We start from the raw sequence: 19,045 nt of genomic DNA on the forward strand, positions 1-19,045 counted from the left end.
TGAAGGGGAGATTTGACAGAGGTATACAAAATTATGAGGGGTATAGACAGGGTAAATGCAAGCAGGATTATTCCACTGAAGTTGGTTGAGATGACAACTAGAGGTCATGGGTTAAATGTGAAAGGTGAAATTTTTAAAGGGGACTTTAGGGGAAAATTCTTCACTCAGAGGGTGGGAAGAATGTGGAATGAGCTGGTGGCTGTAATTTCAATTTCATCCTTTAAGAGGTTTGGATAGGTACATGAATGGGAGGGGTATGGAGGTCTATTGTCAGGTCAATGGGAGTCTGCAGCTTAAATGGTCCAGCTTGGACCAGATGAACTGAAGGGTTTGTTTGTTGCTGTAGCTTTCTAAGACCTTTCTATGACTCTTTGAATGGAACATTGTAAATGTCCTTCCATCTTTAAGAAGAGAGGGAGGCAGAAGAATTTAAGTTGTAGGCCAGTTGAATTCAGTGGTTGGGAAGGTGTTGGAATCTATTTTTAAGGATGAGGTTTCAGGGTACTTGGAGGTACATGAAAAAAAATACACTAAAGGCAGCATTGTTTCCTTAAGAGAACATCTTGGCAGACAAATCTGTTAGAATTTTTTAAGGAAATAGCAAGCAGATTAGATGTTATCGATTTGGATTTGCAATAGGCCTCTGACGAGATGCCACACATGAGGCTGCTTAACAAGTTAAGAGCTTATGGTTTTAAGATTCTAGCACGGATAGAGAATTGGCAGATTGGCAGGAAGCAAAGAGTGGGAATAAAGGGAGCCTTTTCTGGTTGGCTGCTGGTGACGAGTGGTGTTCCTCAGGGGTTTGTGTTAGCATCACTTCTTTTTACGTTACATGTCAATAATTTGGATAACAGAATTGGCTTTGTGGCCAAGTTTGCAGAAGTTACAAAGATAGGTGGAGGGGTAAGTAGTATTGAGGAAGCAGGAAGTCTGCAGAAGACAGATTGTGAGAATGGATAAAGAAGTGCCAGATAGAATATAGTGCAGGGAAATGTATGATCATGCATTTTGGTAGAAGGAATAAAAAGCATAGACTGTTTTCTGATTTTTTAAATTTCTCCAAGAAAAGACTTGCTTCACTGGAGAGAGTCTGGAGGAGGTTCACAGCCTCAGAATAAGTTGACATCCATTTAGAACAGAGATGAGGAGGAATTACTTTAACTAGAGGCTAATTTATCTGTGGAATTCATTACCATGGATGGCTGTGGAGGCCAAGTTATTGAATTTATTTAAAGTGGTGGTTGATAGGTTTGTGATTAGTCAGGGCATCAAAGATTATGGAGAGGAGGCATGAGAGATGGTTTGAGGGGCATAATGAACCAGCCATGATGGAATGGTGCAGCAGACTTAATGGGTCAAATGGCCTAATTCTGCTTCTATGTCTTATGAATACAAGATGTAAATACAGGCAGGATTTACTGTATGTTAAAATGTATCACGGGAATCGTGTATAGCAGGCAAATGTATCAAGGGCATGCTGTAACAGTCGCAGGCTTACCAAGTTCTAGTTTACCGTCATTCAAACATACAAATGTATTCTGCCACATGAAATAATGGTCCTCCTCGCCAAGGTGCACAACACAGTACATATAACTCATGCACACACAAAGTAATATTGCCACAAATCAATTAACAAATAATAAATTATATTCTATGAGAATGATATTTAGCATAAGGTGTATTTATGACAAAAATTAAGAAGTAAACAGAATAACACTATTGGCGCTTCATAAGTGATGAGACCTGGGTGGTGACAGGGCGTTCAGTAGTCTCACAGTCTGGGGGAAGAACCTGTTTCCAATCCTAACAGTCCTTGTCCTAATGCTACAATACCTCCTGCCTGATGGTAAGGAATTAAAGAGATTGTGGGATGGATTGTTGACAATGTTAAGGGCCCTGCTTTTGCAACACTTCTGAGAAATATCCTGGATGGGTGGAAGAGAGACCCCAATGATCCCCTCAGTAGTCCTTGCATTCCTTTATCGGGTCTTGTGGTCAGATATTTTGAAATTTCCATACCAGATGGTACTTCTGTAAACATTGTTTAGAGTGGGAGGGTGGAGTCTTGTTCACTTTGATTTCCTAAGAAAGTGGAGATGCTGCTATGCTTTCATGACTAAAGAGGTTGTGTTGTGGGAACAGGTCAGATCATCTGTTATGTGCATTGCCAGAACCTTTGTGCTAACTCTCTCCACTGAGAAGCCATTTATGTGCAGTGAGGAGTGGTCAGCCTGTACCTTCCCAAAGTCCACAATCATCTCTTCAGTCTTGTTCACGTTAAGACTCAAGTTGTTGTGCTCACACATTCTACAATCTGCTCTACCTCCTCTTTGTATGAGGTCTTGCTGTCATTGTTGATGAGTTCTCCTCCTGTTGTTTCATCAGTGAACTTGATGATTCAGTTTGAGATGGATATGGCAGTACAGTCATGCATCAGCAGTGTGAACAGCAGCAGACTCAGCATGACGGAGCTGGAGATGTTGCTGCCAATACTGACTGACTGTGGCCTTCCTGACAAGGAGTCCAAGATCCAGTTGCAGAGAGAGACCCAACTTGTACAGTTACCCACCAGTTTCTGAGGAGTGATCGTATTAAAAACTGAGCTGAAGTCTATAAAAATCAACCTGGCATATGAGGCACCAGTTTTTAGGTGAGACAGGATGGAGTGGAGGGCAAAGGCTATGGCATTGTCAGTGGACCATTTTGAGTGATAAGCAAATTAGAAAGGGTCCAATGTAGTATGAAAATGACAATGATTTCTCAAAGCACTTTGTTATTGTTGGGGTCAGTACCACTAGATGGTAGGATTTAAGGCAGGTTACCATCATCCTCTTGGGAACCTGGATGATGGTGGCTGCCTTGAAACCTGTGGGGATAGTGGACTGTTCCTGGGAGATGTTTCTGTGGGTTGACCCTGGTTAGGATCTTGCTCACATCAGCTGCTGCCAGACAAAATATCCGCTCCTCTTGGGAAAGGAGGAATCTTCCTCACCGGTGCATCATTCCATATATCAAGCTATGTATAAAAGGCAATCAGGAAGAAGGGCATCACTGGCATTATCACGCAGGATGAACTTGTAGTCTGTTATGGTCTGAATACCCTGCCACTTGTACTTCATATCTCTGGTGTTGCAGCAATGGCTGTAAATTGCTGAGCTAGGAGTTGTCTTATTCCCTGAACTGAAAGCAGCATCCAGATCTCTCAGCAGTATTCAGACCTCTGCTGTTAATCATAGCTTTTGATTTGCTGTCAGAGATGTGCTTAATAATGATGATGTCTTCAATGCATGACATATATGCATTTAATAAAGGTGACTTGTAATGAGAGAGTGTGCAAAAGACATGATACCAGATGGGATATATGAGTGGGCACATGAGTAGGATGTATATGTAGAGGTACAGTGTATGGGGTGTATAACTAAAGGGTGGATATAGATGTCTATAATAGTTGAATATAATGGGAGGAAACAGCAGGAAGATGCATAAAAAGAGGATATTCATAACATGGGTGTGTGCATTTATTGAACAAAATATACAGCAAAATGGGGTATTACAGGCAAATGAATGCATCAGGGCATGTGCATTCACGAGAGAGCGTACAAAGGATGATGATGTATCATGGGTGTGGTGAAGTTAGGCAGGATGTTATTATGAGATGATTAATAAATAATCAACCATCCAGCAAATTTGACTCTTCCTCCTCGTGCTCCAGTAACAGAGTCTTTATTTCTAAAGTTAATCATCATTTAAACCTTTTATTTTATGTTTAGGAATCAGAATCCCGTAATCCAGGATTCTTCAGGTAAGACATTATAAAATAAAAGTAGTTCATTTCTATTTTCGTTTATGAAGATGTGCTTTTCTGAATTTAATATTTAATTATAATTAAAATGTACATGGACTTTTCACATTCTTAACATGAGCAAAACGCTATCCACTTGGTTCTAATTCTGATCGTATGTTAGACCTTTCTGGTGCACAAAATGGGTTTGACATGCAAATTAAAAATCACAGAAGAAAGTGGTTTGCTCTCATTAAAGACTCATCTACATGTTCCATGGACAGCAGCCACTTCCTTGACAGGTAGTGGCCATGCCAGGTCTTCTTCGTCTGATTTTTGATGGCGATTGGCAGTCCAACTTAAAGGTGCATTACCGCCACCAACTGGACTGGAGTGTGGTGTAAAGAGTTGGGAAATAAACCCCCTACTAGTTCTTCAAGTGAAAACTAAATTAGCCCAAAAAGCCCGATATATTTTAAATAATAAAAGTCAATATTGTCAATTAAAGTCACTTCTATAACTTAGTAAAGTGTAAATGAAAACTGTCAACCCCCAAAGCTAGTAGTACAGCCTGCATTTGCCTTCTTTCAACCTTATATGCTTTACATTGTAAAGGAATATTTTCAAAGGCTATATCCACACAAACAAGTACTTTATAGGAGGTATTTCCATTGGAGCTTCCATTATGGCTGTTTTGGTAGGAAAGGAGAGTCAGTGGCTGGAACATTGGTGCATGAGCCTTTCAGGAGGGAAACTGATATTACCCAGTAGCTGTGGATGTCCCAAAGTTACCCAGATCAATGACAATTTTAGATCCACAGATCAAAGAGTCTATGAGTCACGGGAGATCATAGAAGCCATTATCTTTACAGAGGCCTACAGGCAATAATTGTTAGCACATAAGAACTACATTCATGGATTGTTCACAACTTTCAAAGTGATGTGTTATTTATGAAAGCTTTTAAGTCACATTTTTAACCAACTTCCATCATGAAGTAGTTAAAATTCGTTGCACATTCTGATGACATCAACCACCTTTGCAAAATATAACTAAATGAAACCACATCAGTGTGAATTGTGACAGGAAGTGCCTAATCAAATTTTGTTGCAGATACTACAAAACAAGATCAAAATGCAAAAAACACAGGTGCAATTTGAGTCCATTTTCTTGGTAGTAGTTAAAGGTAATGCAGGCAAAAGCAACAACCAATTTCCATGCAGTGAAGTCCACAGTGATAAGACTGACTAGATGATAATCACCAATTATTGCTTCTGACTTGGGGATAGATAAGGTATGAAATGTGTGGGACTGACAAACTACAAATCAGTAAGTTCCTAATCTAGACATTCCACTACTCTTCGCTAGAGAAAGCCTGTTCTCAACTTCATATTTATTAGCTCAAATCTATATTTGCTACTCCTAGACTTCTCTGCCAGTATAAATAGGTCTTTATGTTCACCTTATCTAGGGTTTTCATCAGTGTTTTAACTATCTTGATTAAATCTTCTCAAAGCCTTCTATATTTACAGAAAATAACTTTAACTTAGTCAAACAGTTAATTCATTACCACCCTTTTCATTCCTGGCATAATTCTTTACTATCTCCCCTGAACCCTTCCTAGAAGAGGGCAATGATGCTACTTATCGGAAACCAGTCTTCACTGATATTGCAGGCAACACACACAAAAATTGCTGGTGAACGCAGCAGTCCAGACAGCATCTATAGGAAGAGGTACAGTCAACATTTCGGGCCAGGACCCTTCGTCAGGACTAACTGAAAGAAGAGATAGTAAGAGATTTGAAAGTAGGAGGAGGAGGGGGAGATGTGAAATGATAGGAGATGACAGGAGGGGGAGGGATGAAGCTAAGAGCTGGAAAGTTGATTGACAAAAAGGATACGAGGCTGGAGAGAGGGGAGAGGATCGTGGGACAGGAGGCCTAGGGAGAAAGAGAGTGGGGGGGGGATCCCAGATGATGGGCAAGGAGTTATAGTGAGAGGGACAGAGGGAGAAAAAAAAGAGAAAAAAGGGAAGAGAAAAATAAATAAATAAGGGATGGGGTACAAAGCGGAGGTGGGGCATTAACGGAAGTTAGAGAAGTCAATGTTCATGCCATCAGGTTGGAGACCTGATTATTATTATTATTTCTTTTTCTTTTCCCTTCCCCCCCCTCTTTTCTCTCCCTCTGTCCCTCTCACTATAACTCCTTGCCCATCCTCTGGGCTTCCCACCCTCCCCCTTTCTTTCTCCCTAGGCCTCCCATCCCATGATCCTCTCCCTTCTCCAGCCTCGTATCCCTTTTGCCAATCAACTTTCCAGCCCTTAGCTGTATCGCTCCCCTCCGTCTTCTCCTATCATTTCGGATCTCCCCCTCCCCCTCGCAAATCTTTTACCATCTCTTCTTTCAGTTAGTCCTGACGAAGGGTCTCAGCCTGAAACATCGACTGTACCTCCTCCTATAGATGCTGCCTTGCCTGCTGCGTTCACCAGCATTTTTTGTGTGTGTTGCTTGAATTTCCAGCATCTGCAGATTTCCTCGTCTTCACTGATATTGTTTTTTTATAAATGGATCTGTTCAATTTGTTGTGGAACTAGTGTAAAATGAAAATTAATTTAGTGGACAGTGAAGTTTAAGAAGGGAGTTGAGAAAAGGCAAAACCTGAAAAGAGATAAAATCATTGGAAAGATCATGGTGCTCATTAAATCACTGAATTTGTGTTCTTGTTCTTACTACTCTTTAACCAAATGCAATTTTGATTTATTTTGCTGGGGCAGTGAGAGTCATCAAATTGAAGTAATCTATGACAATATCCTGGCCATAAACTATCAGAAGAGAAACATTGAAAGTTTTGCTGATTAGTTCTTCAATTAACTGCTGACATTAGATTATGAAGGCACGTAGTCCTCTTTCATTGTCATTTAATAATGCATGCATTAAGAAATGATACAATATTTCCTCCGGTGTGATATCACAAAACGCAGGACAGACCAAGACTGAAAAAACTAACAAAACCACATAATTATAACATATAGTTACAACAGTGCAACAATACCATAACTTGACGAAGAAGTCCATGAGCACAGTAAAAAGTTCAAAGTCTCTCAAATGTCCCACATCTCACACAGACGGGAGAAGGAAGAAAAACTCTCCCTGCCATGCCGACCACAGTCCGACTCTGAGTCATCCAAAAACATTATTATCTGAAAACAGATTGTTGTCAATGAATAAAATCCTCTTAGGAAAAAGTCAATTTTACTAACTACTTCAATGGAATTTGGAGTACATTTAGGACAAAGAAGAATTACTGTATTCTTTTTATAGCATGTTTAATGACATCAAGATATCCCAGAAGTGTTTGCCACCACTTCAAGGTATAATGATGCAAGAGCAGAAAATATTAAGGCCAATGATGTTAGTCTATTTTTAAATAAAATTCTCACTGATATTCTAAAATGACAGGCCTTTCTTGTCCCATCTTTATTTCTCTAGGTAGCCTTAACACATTCATCTAACAAAACATTTCTCAATTACAGTAATTGTTCTAGTGGGCAATATACAGTAGGTGCCAATTCATACACAGCAAAATTTCACAAACAGCATTTTAAAACTCATAAGAGTATATACTTTGTACTTTATTGTCACCAAACAATTGATACTAGAACGTACGATCATCACAGCGATATTTGATTCTGCGCTTCCCGCTTCCTGGATTAGAAATCAATAGTAAATATTAAAAATTTAAATTATAAATCATAAATAGAAAATAGAAAAATAGAAAGCAAGGTAGTGCAAAAAAACTGAGAGGCAGGTCTGGATACTTGGAGGGTACGGCCCACATCCAGGTCAGGATCCATTCAGCAGTCTTATCACAGTTGGAAAGAAGCTGTTCCCAAATCTGGCCGTATGAGTCTTCAAGGTCCTGAGCCTTCTCCCGGAGGGAAGAGGGACAAAAAGTCTGTTGGCTGGGTGGGTCGTGTCCTTGATTATCCTGGCGGCGCTGCTCCGACAGCGTGCGGCGTAAAGTGAGTCCAAGGACGGAAGATTGGTTTGTGTGATGTGCTGGGCTGTGTTCACGATCTTCTGCAGCTTCTTCAGGTCTTGGACAGGATAACTTCCATACCAGGTTGTGATGCACCCTAGAAGAATGCTTTCTACGGTGCATCTATAAAAATTAGTGAGGGTTTTAGGGGACAAGCCAAATTTCTTCAGTTTTTTCAGGAAGTAAAGGCGCTAGTGGGCCTTTTTGGCAGTGGACTCTGCTTGGTTGGACCAAGTCAGGTCATTTGTGATATTGACCCCGGGGAACTTAAAGCTTTTGACCTGTTCCACTTGCGCACCACTGATGTAAATTGGATTGTGCGGTCCGCTACTCCTTCTGAAGTCAGCAACCAGTTCCTCGTCTTGCTGACGTTGAGGGATAGGTTATCATCTTCGCACCATGCCACCAGGTTCTTAATTTCCTCTCTGTACTCAAACTCATCATTACCCGAGATACGGGTAGGATTACCTAATTTGATTGTCTTGTTTGACATTTGATTAATTGGAGGATACTGGGGCAAAAATCACTTCCTCTGCTTTCAGCAACGCTTTAATATCTTTAATGTGCATCTGAAGCAATTGGGAGGGCTTCCACTTAGTGGGATGAAACAGGCCGAGTTGGACCAGCCATCTTCTCTCATTCAGTGATTTCAAGACACTGATGTAGTAGAGGGCTATAAAATAGAGTGGAGCCAAACGTGTGAGTATCATATCCCATTGCCCTGTCCATTCATTACTTCCCTGGGAACCTTTGACAGCTTATCCCTGTCTTGCTGTACACGTAGCTCCGAATTTAATATCAATAAAATGTATTAGAAGTAATTTAGCTTAATACATTTAGTTAATAATATAATAAATCATAAATTAATGCATATTAATTCATTAAAACACAAATCATAAATGTAATGTGAAATATAGAAAACATAAGACCATTAATCTATAAGACGTAGGAGCACAATTAGGCCATTTGACCCATTGAGTCTTCTCTGCCAGTCCATCATGGCTGATCCATTATTCCTCTCAGCCCCATTCTCCTGTCTTCTCCCCATTGGGAGTTGGCAGTTTAAATGGATCGGCATGGGCTAGATGGGCCAAAGGGCCTGTTTCTGTGCACAACCTTTCTTATGACTCTATGAATTTATCTTTTTACTGGTTGGGGTAAAGCTGAATGTAAAAATGCAATGTACATCTGGTTCCATGGGGTGTCCAGTGGCAGGGCAGGGCATGAGTTAGCCACATCAACAATATTGCTCAGCAGTGCAGAGATGCAGAAGTACAAAGCTCAGTATGATCCTGTTGCAGGTTGCCTACACCACTGCACAACCAGATACCAACAAACACAAACCAGCCGCTGTCTCCTTTCATAAGAAAATCTCTTGTTTGAAATTATACTGAAAAGCTGGTCTGCTCAGATCTCTGCAATTGTATACAGGTCTTGATTTAAGGAATCTAATAGTTTCCATGTCTTAGCTTAGAGTTTTCTAGCTTTATTTGCCTTCCTGATTATTCCTGCTCTGCACAGTTTTACTCCTGTGGAGCTCCTTGGAATGTTTTACTTTGTTGAAAGCAGTGCACAGATATAGCATTGGAAAAGCCATCCTAGGCCTGCTGCCTTGTTTCAACTGACATTTCATGTCCTACTTTTATTTGTTTTATTCTGTTTTACAGATTATAGACAAAATGATGACCTTGGATGGGATTCTGATGAATTTGTAAGTGATCTTCACAGTAAGGCTCAACTGAAAATAGCAGCTGAGATATTTTTATTGATCTTTCTATAGTCTTTTGATGTTAAACCTAAGTGATGTGCTTTAGACAGAGGATGAGGATGACTACGAGGACCCAGATCAAGATCTGGGCTCTGACGATGATGCTGATGGTGGAGATTACGAATCCCCAACTGAAGATGGTGAGGGCCACAACAGTGACAATGATTATGAACCCCCACCTTCAAATGATGAAGAAGCCCTTCAAACCAAAATATTCGCTGCAAAACCCATCTCTGATGATTCAGATTATGCAGGTATGATTTCAAAATTTGAACTTGGATTCAAGTAGAATAAGTACTTGTCTCAAATAGCAGAAAATTCATGCCTCTGCAATTTCACAAAATCAGAGGTATTATTATGACACTTGATATGTATGAATTTGAAGAAAGTTTGGCTAAGACTTCTCAAAGAAGCGTAGAAAGATAGGATCAGAAGCAGCCTTCTCTGTCATTCAATATGATTATGTCTAATACTCTATTCCCTTTCTCTCCTCTTGTACATCAAGAACATTACTGTGATCTGACACTTATGTAAGAAATCTGTTTCTGGATTTCAGTTCAGCATTTAGCACTTTTGTCCCACAGACCTTCGTAAACAAGTTCCTACTCCTTGCTCTAAGTACAAAATTGTGCACTGGGTGTTGGACTTCCTAGCCAATAGGTCTCAGACAGTCAAGATGAACAGTTGGTCCTCCCTCCCCATGATCCTCAACACGTGTGTCTCCCAGGGTTGTGTGCTGAGCCCACTGCTGTACACTCTGCTCACACACAACTGCACAGATAACCACCTGAGTAATCACATTGTCAAGTTCACCAATGACACCACTGTGGTGCAGCTCATCACCAACAATGAAGCTACCTACAAAGAGGAGGTGGAAGAACTCAAGGCCTGGTGCCAGGCAAATAACCTTTGAAGTGGTGAGAGATTGAAGATATCCTTAAACACTCCCACCATTTGGTTTTCAATTAGAGCGATGAAGGCTTGAGGGTTTACCTTCTTGAAAGATGTTCTGATGCCAGCCTCTGAGACAGTGATGACAGGGATACCAGATGCTACAGGATTTCACACAGGTAGTTTGATTTTCCCTTCCAAACATGTATGAAAGGCATTGAGCTCAACTGGGAGTGAAGTATCACAGCCATTCATGATATTAGGTTTTACCTTGTCGGAAGTAATGGCCTGCAAACCCCGTCAGAGCTGATAAGTGTACGATTCCATCTCTAACGTCAATCGAAATTGTTGAATGACCATTAAAATAGCTTTATAATCTTACCCATGTCCATGAGCAGGGCAAGTTGCCTCAACTATTATAGAAACATAGATACTTCATTGATCCCAAAGGAACTTACAGTGTCGCAGTAGCATTACAAGTTACAGATATACAAATATTAGAAGAGAAGTATAAAAGAGTTAAAAAAAAAGTTACATAGAAACATAGAAAACCTATAGCACAATGCAGGCCCTACGGCCTACAGAGTTGTGTGGAACATGTCCCTACCTTAGAAATTACTAGGCTTACCTATAGCCCTCTATTTTACTAAGCTCCATGTACCTATCCAAAAGTCTCTTAGAAGACCCTATCGTATCTGCTTCCACCACCATTGCCGGCAGCCCGTTCCACGCATTTACCACTCTGAGTAAAAAACTTACCCTGACATCTCCTCTGTACCGACTCCCCAGCACCTTAAACCTGTGCCCTCTTGTGGCAACCATTTCAGCCCTGGGAAAAAAAACCTCTGACTATCCACACGATCAGTGCCTGTCATCATCTTACACACCTCTATCAGGTCACCTCTCATTCTCCGTCGCTCCAAGGAGAAAAGGCCAAGTTCACTCAACCTATTCTCATAAGGCATGCTCCCCAATCCAGGCAACATCTTTGTAAATCTCCTCTGCACCCTTTCTATGGTTTCCACATCCTTCCTGTAGTGAGGTGACCAGAACTGAGCACAGTACTCTAAGTAGGGTCTGACCAGTGTCCTATATAGCTGCAACATTACCTCTCAGCTCCTGTTGCTCAGTGGCACACACATCTACTGTGATGAAGTGCTTTGGGAGGTTGGTCATGGCGAGAATCAACTCCTGCCTCAGCAAGAACCTGGACCCGTTGCAATGTGCCTTTCGCTGCAATAGAACTACAACAGATGCATTTTCACTAACCACTAACTGGGCCTTGAATCTCCTGGACAATTGTAATATCTATGTCTGTTTGCTGTTTACTAATTACAGCTCAGCATTCAATACAGTAATATCCTCAGTTCTAACCTTTGCAGGTTCGATGTTGTCGTTTAAAGTTAGATTGGATAGATATATGGACAGGAAAGGAATGGAGGGTTATGGGCTGAGTGCAGGTTGGTGGGACTATGTGAGAGTAAGAGTTCGGCACGGACTAGAAGGGTCGAGATGGCCTGTTTCCGTGCTGTAATTGTTATATGGTCAATCAAGAAGTTCCAAAACCTGGGCCTCTGTACAGCAGTGGAATCCTTGACATCATCACTGAGAGACCACAGTCTGTGTCGATCAGAAATAATATATCTTACTTGCTGATAATCAACACTGACGCATCTCAAAGATGTGTGCTTAGTCCACTACTCTACTCTCCCTACACCCATGTCTGTATGGCTAGGCATAGCTCAAATGACATATATAAAATTTGCTGACGCACAACTATTGTTCACAGAATTTCAGATGGTAATGAGAAGGCGTACAGGACAGAGATAGATCAGCTGGTTGAGTGGTGTCGCAGCAGCAACCTTGCACTCAGTGTTAGTAGAACCAAGAAATTGATTGTGGACTTCAGGAAGGGGAAGTTGAGGGAAAACACACCAGACCTCCTTGAGGAATCAAAAGTGGAAAAGGTGAACAGTTTCCTGGATGTCTATATTTGAGTATTTATCCTGGGCCCAACATATTGATGTAATTATAAAGAAGGCATAACAACAGCTATATTTTATTAAGAGTTTGAGAAGAATTGGTATGTCACCAAGGACACACTCAAATTTCTACAGATGTACAGTGGGGAGCCTTCTAACTGGTTGTATCAACATCTGATATGGAGGAGCCACTGCACAGGGTTGGAAAAGGCTGCAGTGAGCTCCATCAGAGGTACTAGCCTCCCCAGCATCCAGGACACCTTCAAAAGGCAACTCCTCAAGAAGAAATGGTATCTATCATTAAGGACCCCCATCAGCCAGGACATGCCCTCTTCTCATTGCTGCCATCGAGGAGATGGTACAGGAGCCTGAAGAGACACACTCAACATTTCAAAAACAGCTTCTTCCCCTCCAGCTTCAGATTTCTGAATGGACAATGAACTCATGAACATTGCCTCACTATTATTTCTGTTTTTCACTACTTATTTAATTTAATTTTCATTTTTATACACACTCACTGTAATTTATAGTTTCTATTACTAGGTATTACAATCTACTGCTGCCAGTGATATTAAAACTGATTCTGAAATGATTTCTTTATCGATGTCAACAAGACAAAAGAGATGGTTATTGACTTTAAAGTTCAATGCAAGTTTATTATCAGAGTACATATACGTTACCAAATGCAACTCTGAGATTCATTTTCTTGTAGGCATTCACAATATAATCAAAGGAAAACCACAGACAACAAATGGACAAACATCCAATGTGCAAAGAACTAGCACCATTCACATCCCTCTTTACATCAGCAGCACAGCATTGGAAACTGAGTTTCAAACTCCTGGGAGTGCACATCTCACACAACCTCTCATAATCCCAGGACACATCCTACACAAGGAAGGCTTTACAATCAGTAGTCAAAACTGCCTACCCGCCATTGAAGATATATATATATATACAATAAGGTACTGGAAAAAGGCCAGCAATATCGTGAAGGATATGAAGGATTCCAACCCCCGCCCCCCCCCCCCACTCCTCCTCATTCATGGACTGTTTGTTACACTGCCAGGGAGGTGGCTGTATACAGTAGCATACATGCTAGGGCCAGCAGACTCAAAAATGCAGCAAGGCTGATCAACACCTCCACCCACCCGTCCACTCCCCACACCACTACAACGTTATCATTTCCTGTCAGAGTCACCTTATGTAAAGACCCTCCTGTACCAAGCATTACTTTATGTACATATAATTAATGTATAAAAGCTAACTTAAGTATTTATTGTTTTTTATGTTAGTTTTTTTTTAGAAGCTGATTAGATCTGGAGTAACAATTATTTTCATTCTCCTTTACACTTGTGTACTGGAATGAGATTAAACAATCATGAGTTTTACAAGGCAGATGAGGTTACCTAATCTGAGTAGTTCCATTGTATCGCTAAGTGTTGATTGACAAGACCTGAAATGTCAATCAATGGCAAAGAACAGCCTCATTCATGGTTGAATCAATAACATGTATCATTATAAGGTTACTTCTGGTTTCTACATTATTATAACATTGCTGTTCTATCAACTTTACTTTGAAATTTATAAATTTAATGACAAATCCAATCTTATTTGGGATGTGTGCATGTGTGAGTGTGTGTATGTATGTGATATATGGATGGAGGAGCAATTTATTTCCAGGTCGGGATAGTATCAGGCTTGAAGAGGTATGTGAGGGTGCTTTTATTGCTGTTTGCCTGCTAGCCTTAGTAACAGTGAGGGTGGGGGTTGGAGTTAAGGGGAAGGTGGGGGTTGGGTTGAGATGCTATAGAAGAGCTGAATTTCTGCACTATGGTGAAAGGAATGAGTGTTCAAACTGATGGCTGGGATGTCAATCAAACAGGTTTCTTCATCCTTAATTGTCTGGAGTGTCTTCAGTGTCCAGGCAGATGGAGAATTTTCCATCACAGAAAATGAAAATAAAATTCCAAAATTAAAAAAAAACAGAATCTTCTGTTTAAAGGGTTATCAAATGATAACACCTCCAACATTGTTTTATTGTCTCAGTACTGTAATATCTGGAATACTGGCTGATATGTTGAAGATCCATAATGCTTCGACTCAGGTACATACATAAATTGTCATACTCTAACCAAGCATGCTTGCATGTTTTGAGACCGTACTGTCAAGCTATGGTTACCCTGATCTATATAAACATATAACCATATAACAATTACAGCATGGAAACAGGCCATCTCAGCCTTTCTAGTCCATGCCGAACTCTTACTCTCACCTAGTCCCACTGACCTGCACTCAGCCCATAACCCTCCATTCCTTTCCTGTCCATATATCTATCCAGTTTAACTTTAAATGACAACATTGAACCTGCCTCAACCACTTCTGCTGGAAGCTCGTTCCACACAGCTACCACTCTCTGAGTAAAGAAGTTCCCCCTCATGTTACCCCGAAACCTTTACCCTTTAACTCTTAACTCATGTCATCTTGTTTGAATCTCCCCCACTCTCAATGGAAAAAGCCTATCCATGTCAGCTCTATCAATGCCCCTCATAATTTTAAACACCTCTATCAAGTCCCCCCTCAACCTTCTATGTTCCAAAGAATAAAGACCCAACTTGTTCAACCTTTCTCTGTAACTTAGGAGATGAAACCCAGGCAACATTTTAGTAAACCTCCTCTGTACTCTCTCAATTTTATTGACATCTGTCCTATAATTCGGTGACCAGAACTGTACACAATACTGCAAATTTGGCCTTACCAATGCCTTATACAATTTCAACATTACATCCCAACTCCTATACTCAATGCTCTGATTAATAAAGGCCAGCAAACCAAAAGCGTTCTTCACCACCCTATCCACATGAGATTCCACCTTCAGGGAACTATGCACCATTATTCCTAGATCCCTCTGTTCTACAACATTCTTCAATGCCCTACCATTTACCATGTATGTCCTATTTTGATTAGTCCTACCAAAATGTAACACCTCACATTTTTCAGCATTAAACTCCATCTGCCATCTTTCAGCCCACTCTTCGGACGGGCCTAAATCTCTCTGCAAGCTTTGGAAACCTACTTCATTATCCACAACGCCACCTACCTTAGTATCATCCGCATACTTACTAATCCAATTTACTACCCCATCATCCAGATCATTAATATATATGACAAACAACATTGGATCCAGTACAGATTCCTGAGGCACACCGCTGCACACTGTCCTCCAATCTGACACACAGTTATCCACCACTACTCTCTGGCATCTCCCATCTAGCCACTGTATATAGACATCTGTTAGTCTCATGAGACCATGGATTTACACCTTGGAAGGTTTCCAGGGCGCAGGCCTGGGCAAGGTTGTATGGAAGCACAGCAGTTGCCCATGCTGCAAGTCTCCCCTCTCCACGCCACTGATGTTGTCCAAGGGAAGGGCGTTAGGACTCATATAGCTTGGCACCGGTGTCGTCGCAAAGCAATGTGTAGTTAAGTGCCTTGCCAAGGCTCAAACTAGCGACCTTCAAATCACCGGACGAATGCCTTAACCACTTGTCCACGTGCCTCCCTCACCAACAAATCCCAGCGGAACTCCAGTAGCTCTCCTATATTTGGTAAAGAATGGTAATGACTAACTAAGCAACCTTTCACTAAAATCCAAGAGTGTAACACCCTGGGAAAGGTTTCATTGCTGACATAATTTTTTTTTCTGCAGAAACAGCATTTGGGTTGTGGTTAGAGATAGCATGTGCTTTGGAATGTGAGCTGTGTCTTTTGTTCGGTGGGAGATGAAGGAGGAAAATGCTGGAGATAATCGAACTTAGGATTCGACCCAGTGGAGGACCATGATTTGATGGAGAAGGTGTCGCAGTCGACCTAGGATCAGTGAATATTACTTTTGGAAGAGCTGAACTCCAACTTGTGCACTTTTGACTGTTTAGTTATAATGGGCCCTTTTTGTTTTTTTTTCTTTTCTTTACTAACCCTTTATTTAAGATTCATAAATACAATTCCTTTAATCATATGCAGTATGCTGTCTATTATTTCTGGGCACTGAGTTGTCTTCTTCCTCTTCGATTATCCATCGAAATCTGATGACGACGTCCACTCCTTTAATGTTGAGATCTTTGATGACTATACAGTCCTAACCTTGACCCACAAGCTCTGTTGCAGGTGGGACATGTATATGTGGTAGTGATGGCAACCATGGCTGCATCTCTCCTGGCTCTCTTCTGCTGTCTTCTGGTTGTTCTTTCTATCTCCAGAATACGAACCCCATCCCTACACAGCTGTCGCCAAGTGGTACGGTCAGCAGCAACCTCCTCCAGGTCCTCAGGTCTGATCTTGCACTTCCTTAAAGCTTTCTTCATCTGATCCTTATAGCGCTTCTTTGGCCTTCCAGCTGAGCGTCGACCATGATGTAGCTGACCGTATAACACTCTGTGGGTTAGCCGACATGGGGGCATCCTTATCACATGCCCAGCCACTGCAGCTGAGGCTGGGTGATCATGGCCTCAATACTTCTGCAATTGGTCTTTACAAGTATTTCAGTGTGAGGCACCCACTCACGCCAGGTGATTCCCAGGATATGCTGGAGGCAGCTTATGTGGAAGCGCTCCAAGGACTTGGTGTGACAGCTGTAGGTTACCCAAGCTTCACAGCTATAAAAGAGGGCGGTGACACAGACCGCTTGGTATATGGCAATCTTTGTGGAGGGACAAAGGCTCCTGTTCTGAAAGACTCAACGCCGAAGTCTCCCAAAGGCAGCTGATGCCTGTTTAATGTGGCTCTGGATGTCATTGTCAATGCTGCTATCCTCAGAGAGAATGCTCCCCAGATATTTGAAAGATGGCACTACTGACAGCTTTTCATCACCAACGGTGAAGGCAGGTAGAGTGGGTGGGACACTGGTACTCCATTTACAAACCACTTCTGTCTTGGTGGTATTGACAGTCAACCCCATCCTGCTGTACGCTCTCACCGTCACAGCAAGGACAGTCTGAACATCCTCTGGAGTATGGGCCACAAGAGCACAGTCGTCTGCATACTGCAGCTCCAGGACCCCCTCTCTACGGAGCTTAGTGGTTGCCTGGAGCCTCCTGATGTCAAAGAGGTTGCCATCTAATCTGACATCCACTGCCACACCACTGCTGTCTTCAATCTCATTGCGGAGAAGCTTGGTAACACACAAGAGGAAGATGTTAAAGAGCACTGGCGCTATTACACACCCCTGCCTCACCCCATGCGTACAAGGAAGGGCTCGGACTCTTGTTCTCCTATGGTCACCCAAGCAGTCATCCCATCGTGGAACTGGTGGAGGATGTTAACAAATTTATTGGGACAGCCAAACTTAAGGAGGACATCCCATAAGAGCTCTCTTTGCACAGTGTCGAATGCTTTAAAGAGGTCGACAAAAGCCATAAACAGGTCCTGATGTTTCTCCCGGCACTTTTCCTGAAGCTGCCGGGCTGTAAAGATCATGTCGATCGTGCTCCTGTTCTTCCTAAATCCACACTGCGATTCAGGCAGCATTGACTCAGTGATGTTGCTAATGAGACTCCAAAGCATCACCTTAGCCAGGACCTTTCCAGCAACAGAAAAGAGTGATATGCCCCTACTATTGCCACAGATGGCCTTGTCACCCTTGTTCTTATAAATGACAACGATGTTTGCATTTCTCCATTGCTGCGGGATGTTCTCATCAGTCCAGGCCTTGGTGATGTACTGGTAGAGGGTGTGCATACACCTGTACCCTCTGTTCTTCAGTAACTCAGCAGGGATATTGTCAGTGCCAGGGGACTTGTTGTTCTTAAGGGAATGGACAGCTGATAGAACCTCCTGGAAGCCACTGCTGAATCCATTTTACTACTTCGATATTAATGCCTAACGATTGAACCTTCCTAACTAACCTTACGTGTGGAACCTTGTCAAAGGCCTTACTGAAGTCCATATAGACAATATACACCGCTTTACCCTCGTCAACTTTCTTGGTAACCTCATCAAAAAATTCAATAAGATTTGTCAAACATGACCTTCCACGCACAAATCCATGTTGACTGTTCCTAATCAGACCCTGTCTATCCAGATAATTATATATACCATCTCTAAGAATACTTTCCATCAATTTACTCACCACTGATGTCAAACTCACAGGCCGATAATTGCTAGGTTTACTCTTAGAATCCTTTTTAAACAATGGAACCACATGAGCAATACACCAATCCTCCGGCACCATCCCCATTTCTAATGACATTTGAAATATTTCTGTCAGAGCCCCTGCTATTTCCGCACTAACTTCTCTCAAGGTCCTAGGAAATATCTTGTCCGGACCTGGAGACTTACCCACCTTTATATTCCTTAAAAGCACCAGTACCTCCTCTTCTTTAATCGTCATACTTTCCATAACTACCCTTCTTGTTTCCTTTACTTTACACAATTCAATATCCTTCTCCTTAGTGAATACCGAAGAAATCGTTCAAAATCTCCCCCATCTCTTTTGGCTCCGCACATAGCCGTCCACTCTGATTCTCTAAGGGACCAATTTTATCCCTCACTATCCTTTTGCTATTAATTTAACTGTAGAAACA

At 41.6% G+C, this 19,045-nt stretch overlaps 1 protein-coding gene across 3 annotated transcripts in view; it reads left to right on the forward strand.

Annotated features, from left to right (window-relative positions):
• The window catches only part of lcp2a (lymphocyte cytosolic protein 2a), a 224,335-nt gene that overhangs the window by 111,771 nt on the left and 93,519 nt on the right, over window positions 1–19,045 (forward strand). For all 3 annotated transcript variants that reach the window (XM_063053707.1, XM_063053709.1, XM_063053708.1), the window contains exons 5-7: window positions 3,774–3,805; window positions 9,491–9,534; window positions 9,638–9,845. In XM_063053707.1, the coding sequence (XP_062909777.1) occupies window positions 3,774–3,805; window positions 9,491–9,534; window positions 9,638–9,845 (284 nt within the window). The remainder of the gene's footprint in view (window positions 1–3,773; window positions 3,806–9,490; window positions 9,535–9,637; window positions 9,846–19,045) is intronic.

This window comes from Mobula hypostoma, chromosome 7, assembly GCF_963921235.1.
Source record: "Mobula hypostoma chromosome 7, sMobHyp1.1, whole genome shotgun sequence".
NCBI classification, from domain to species: domain Eukaryota; kingdom Metazoa; phylum Chordata; class Chondrichthyes; order Myliobatiformes; family Myliobatidae; genus Mobula; species Mobula hypostoma.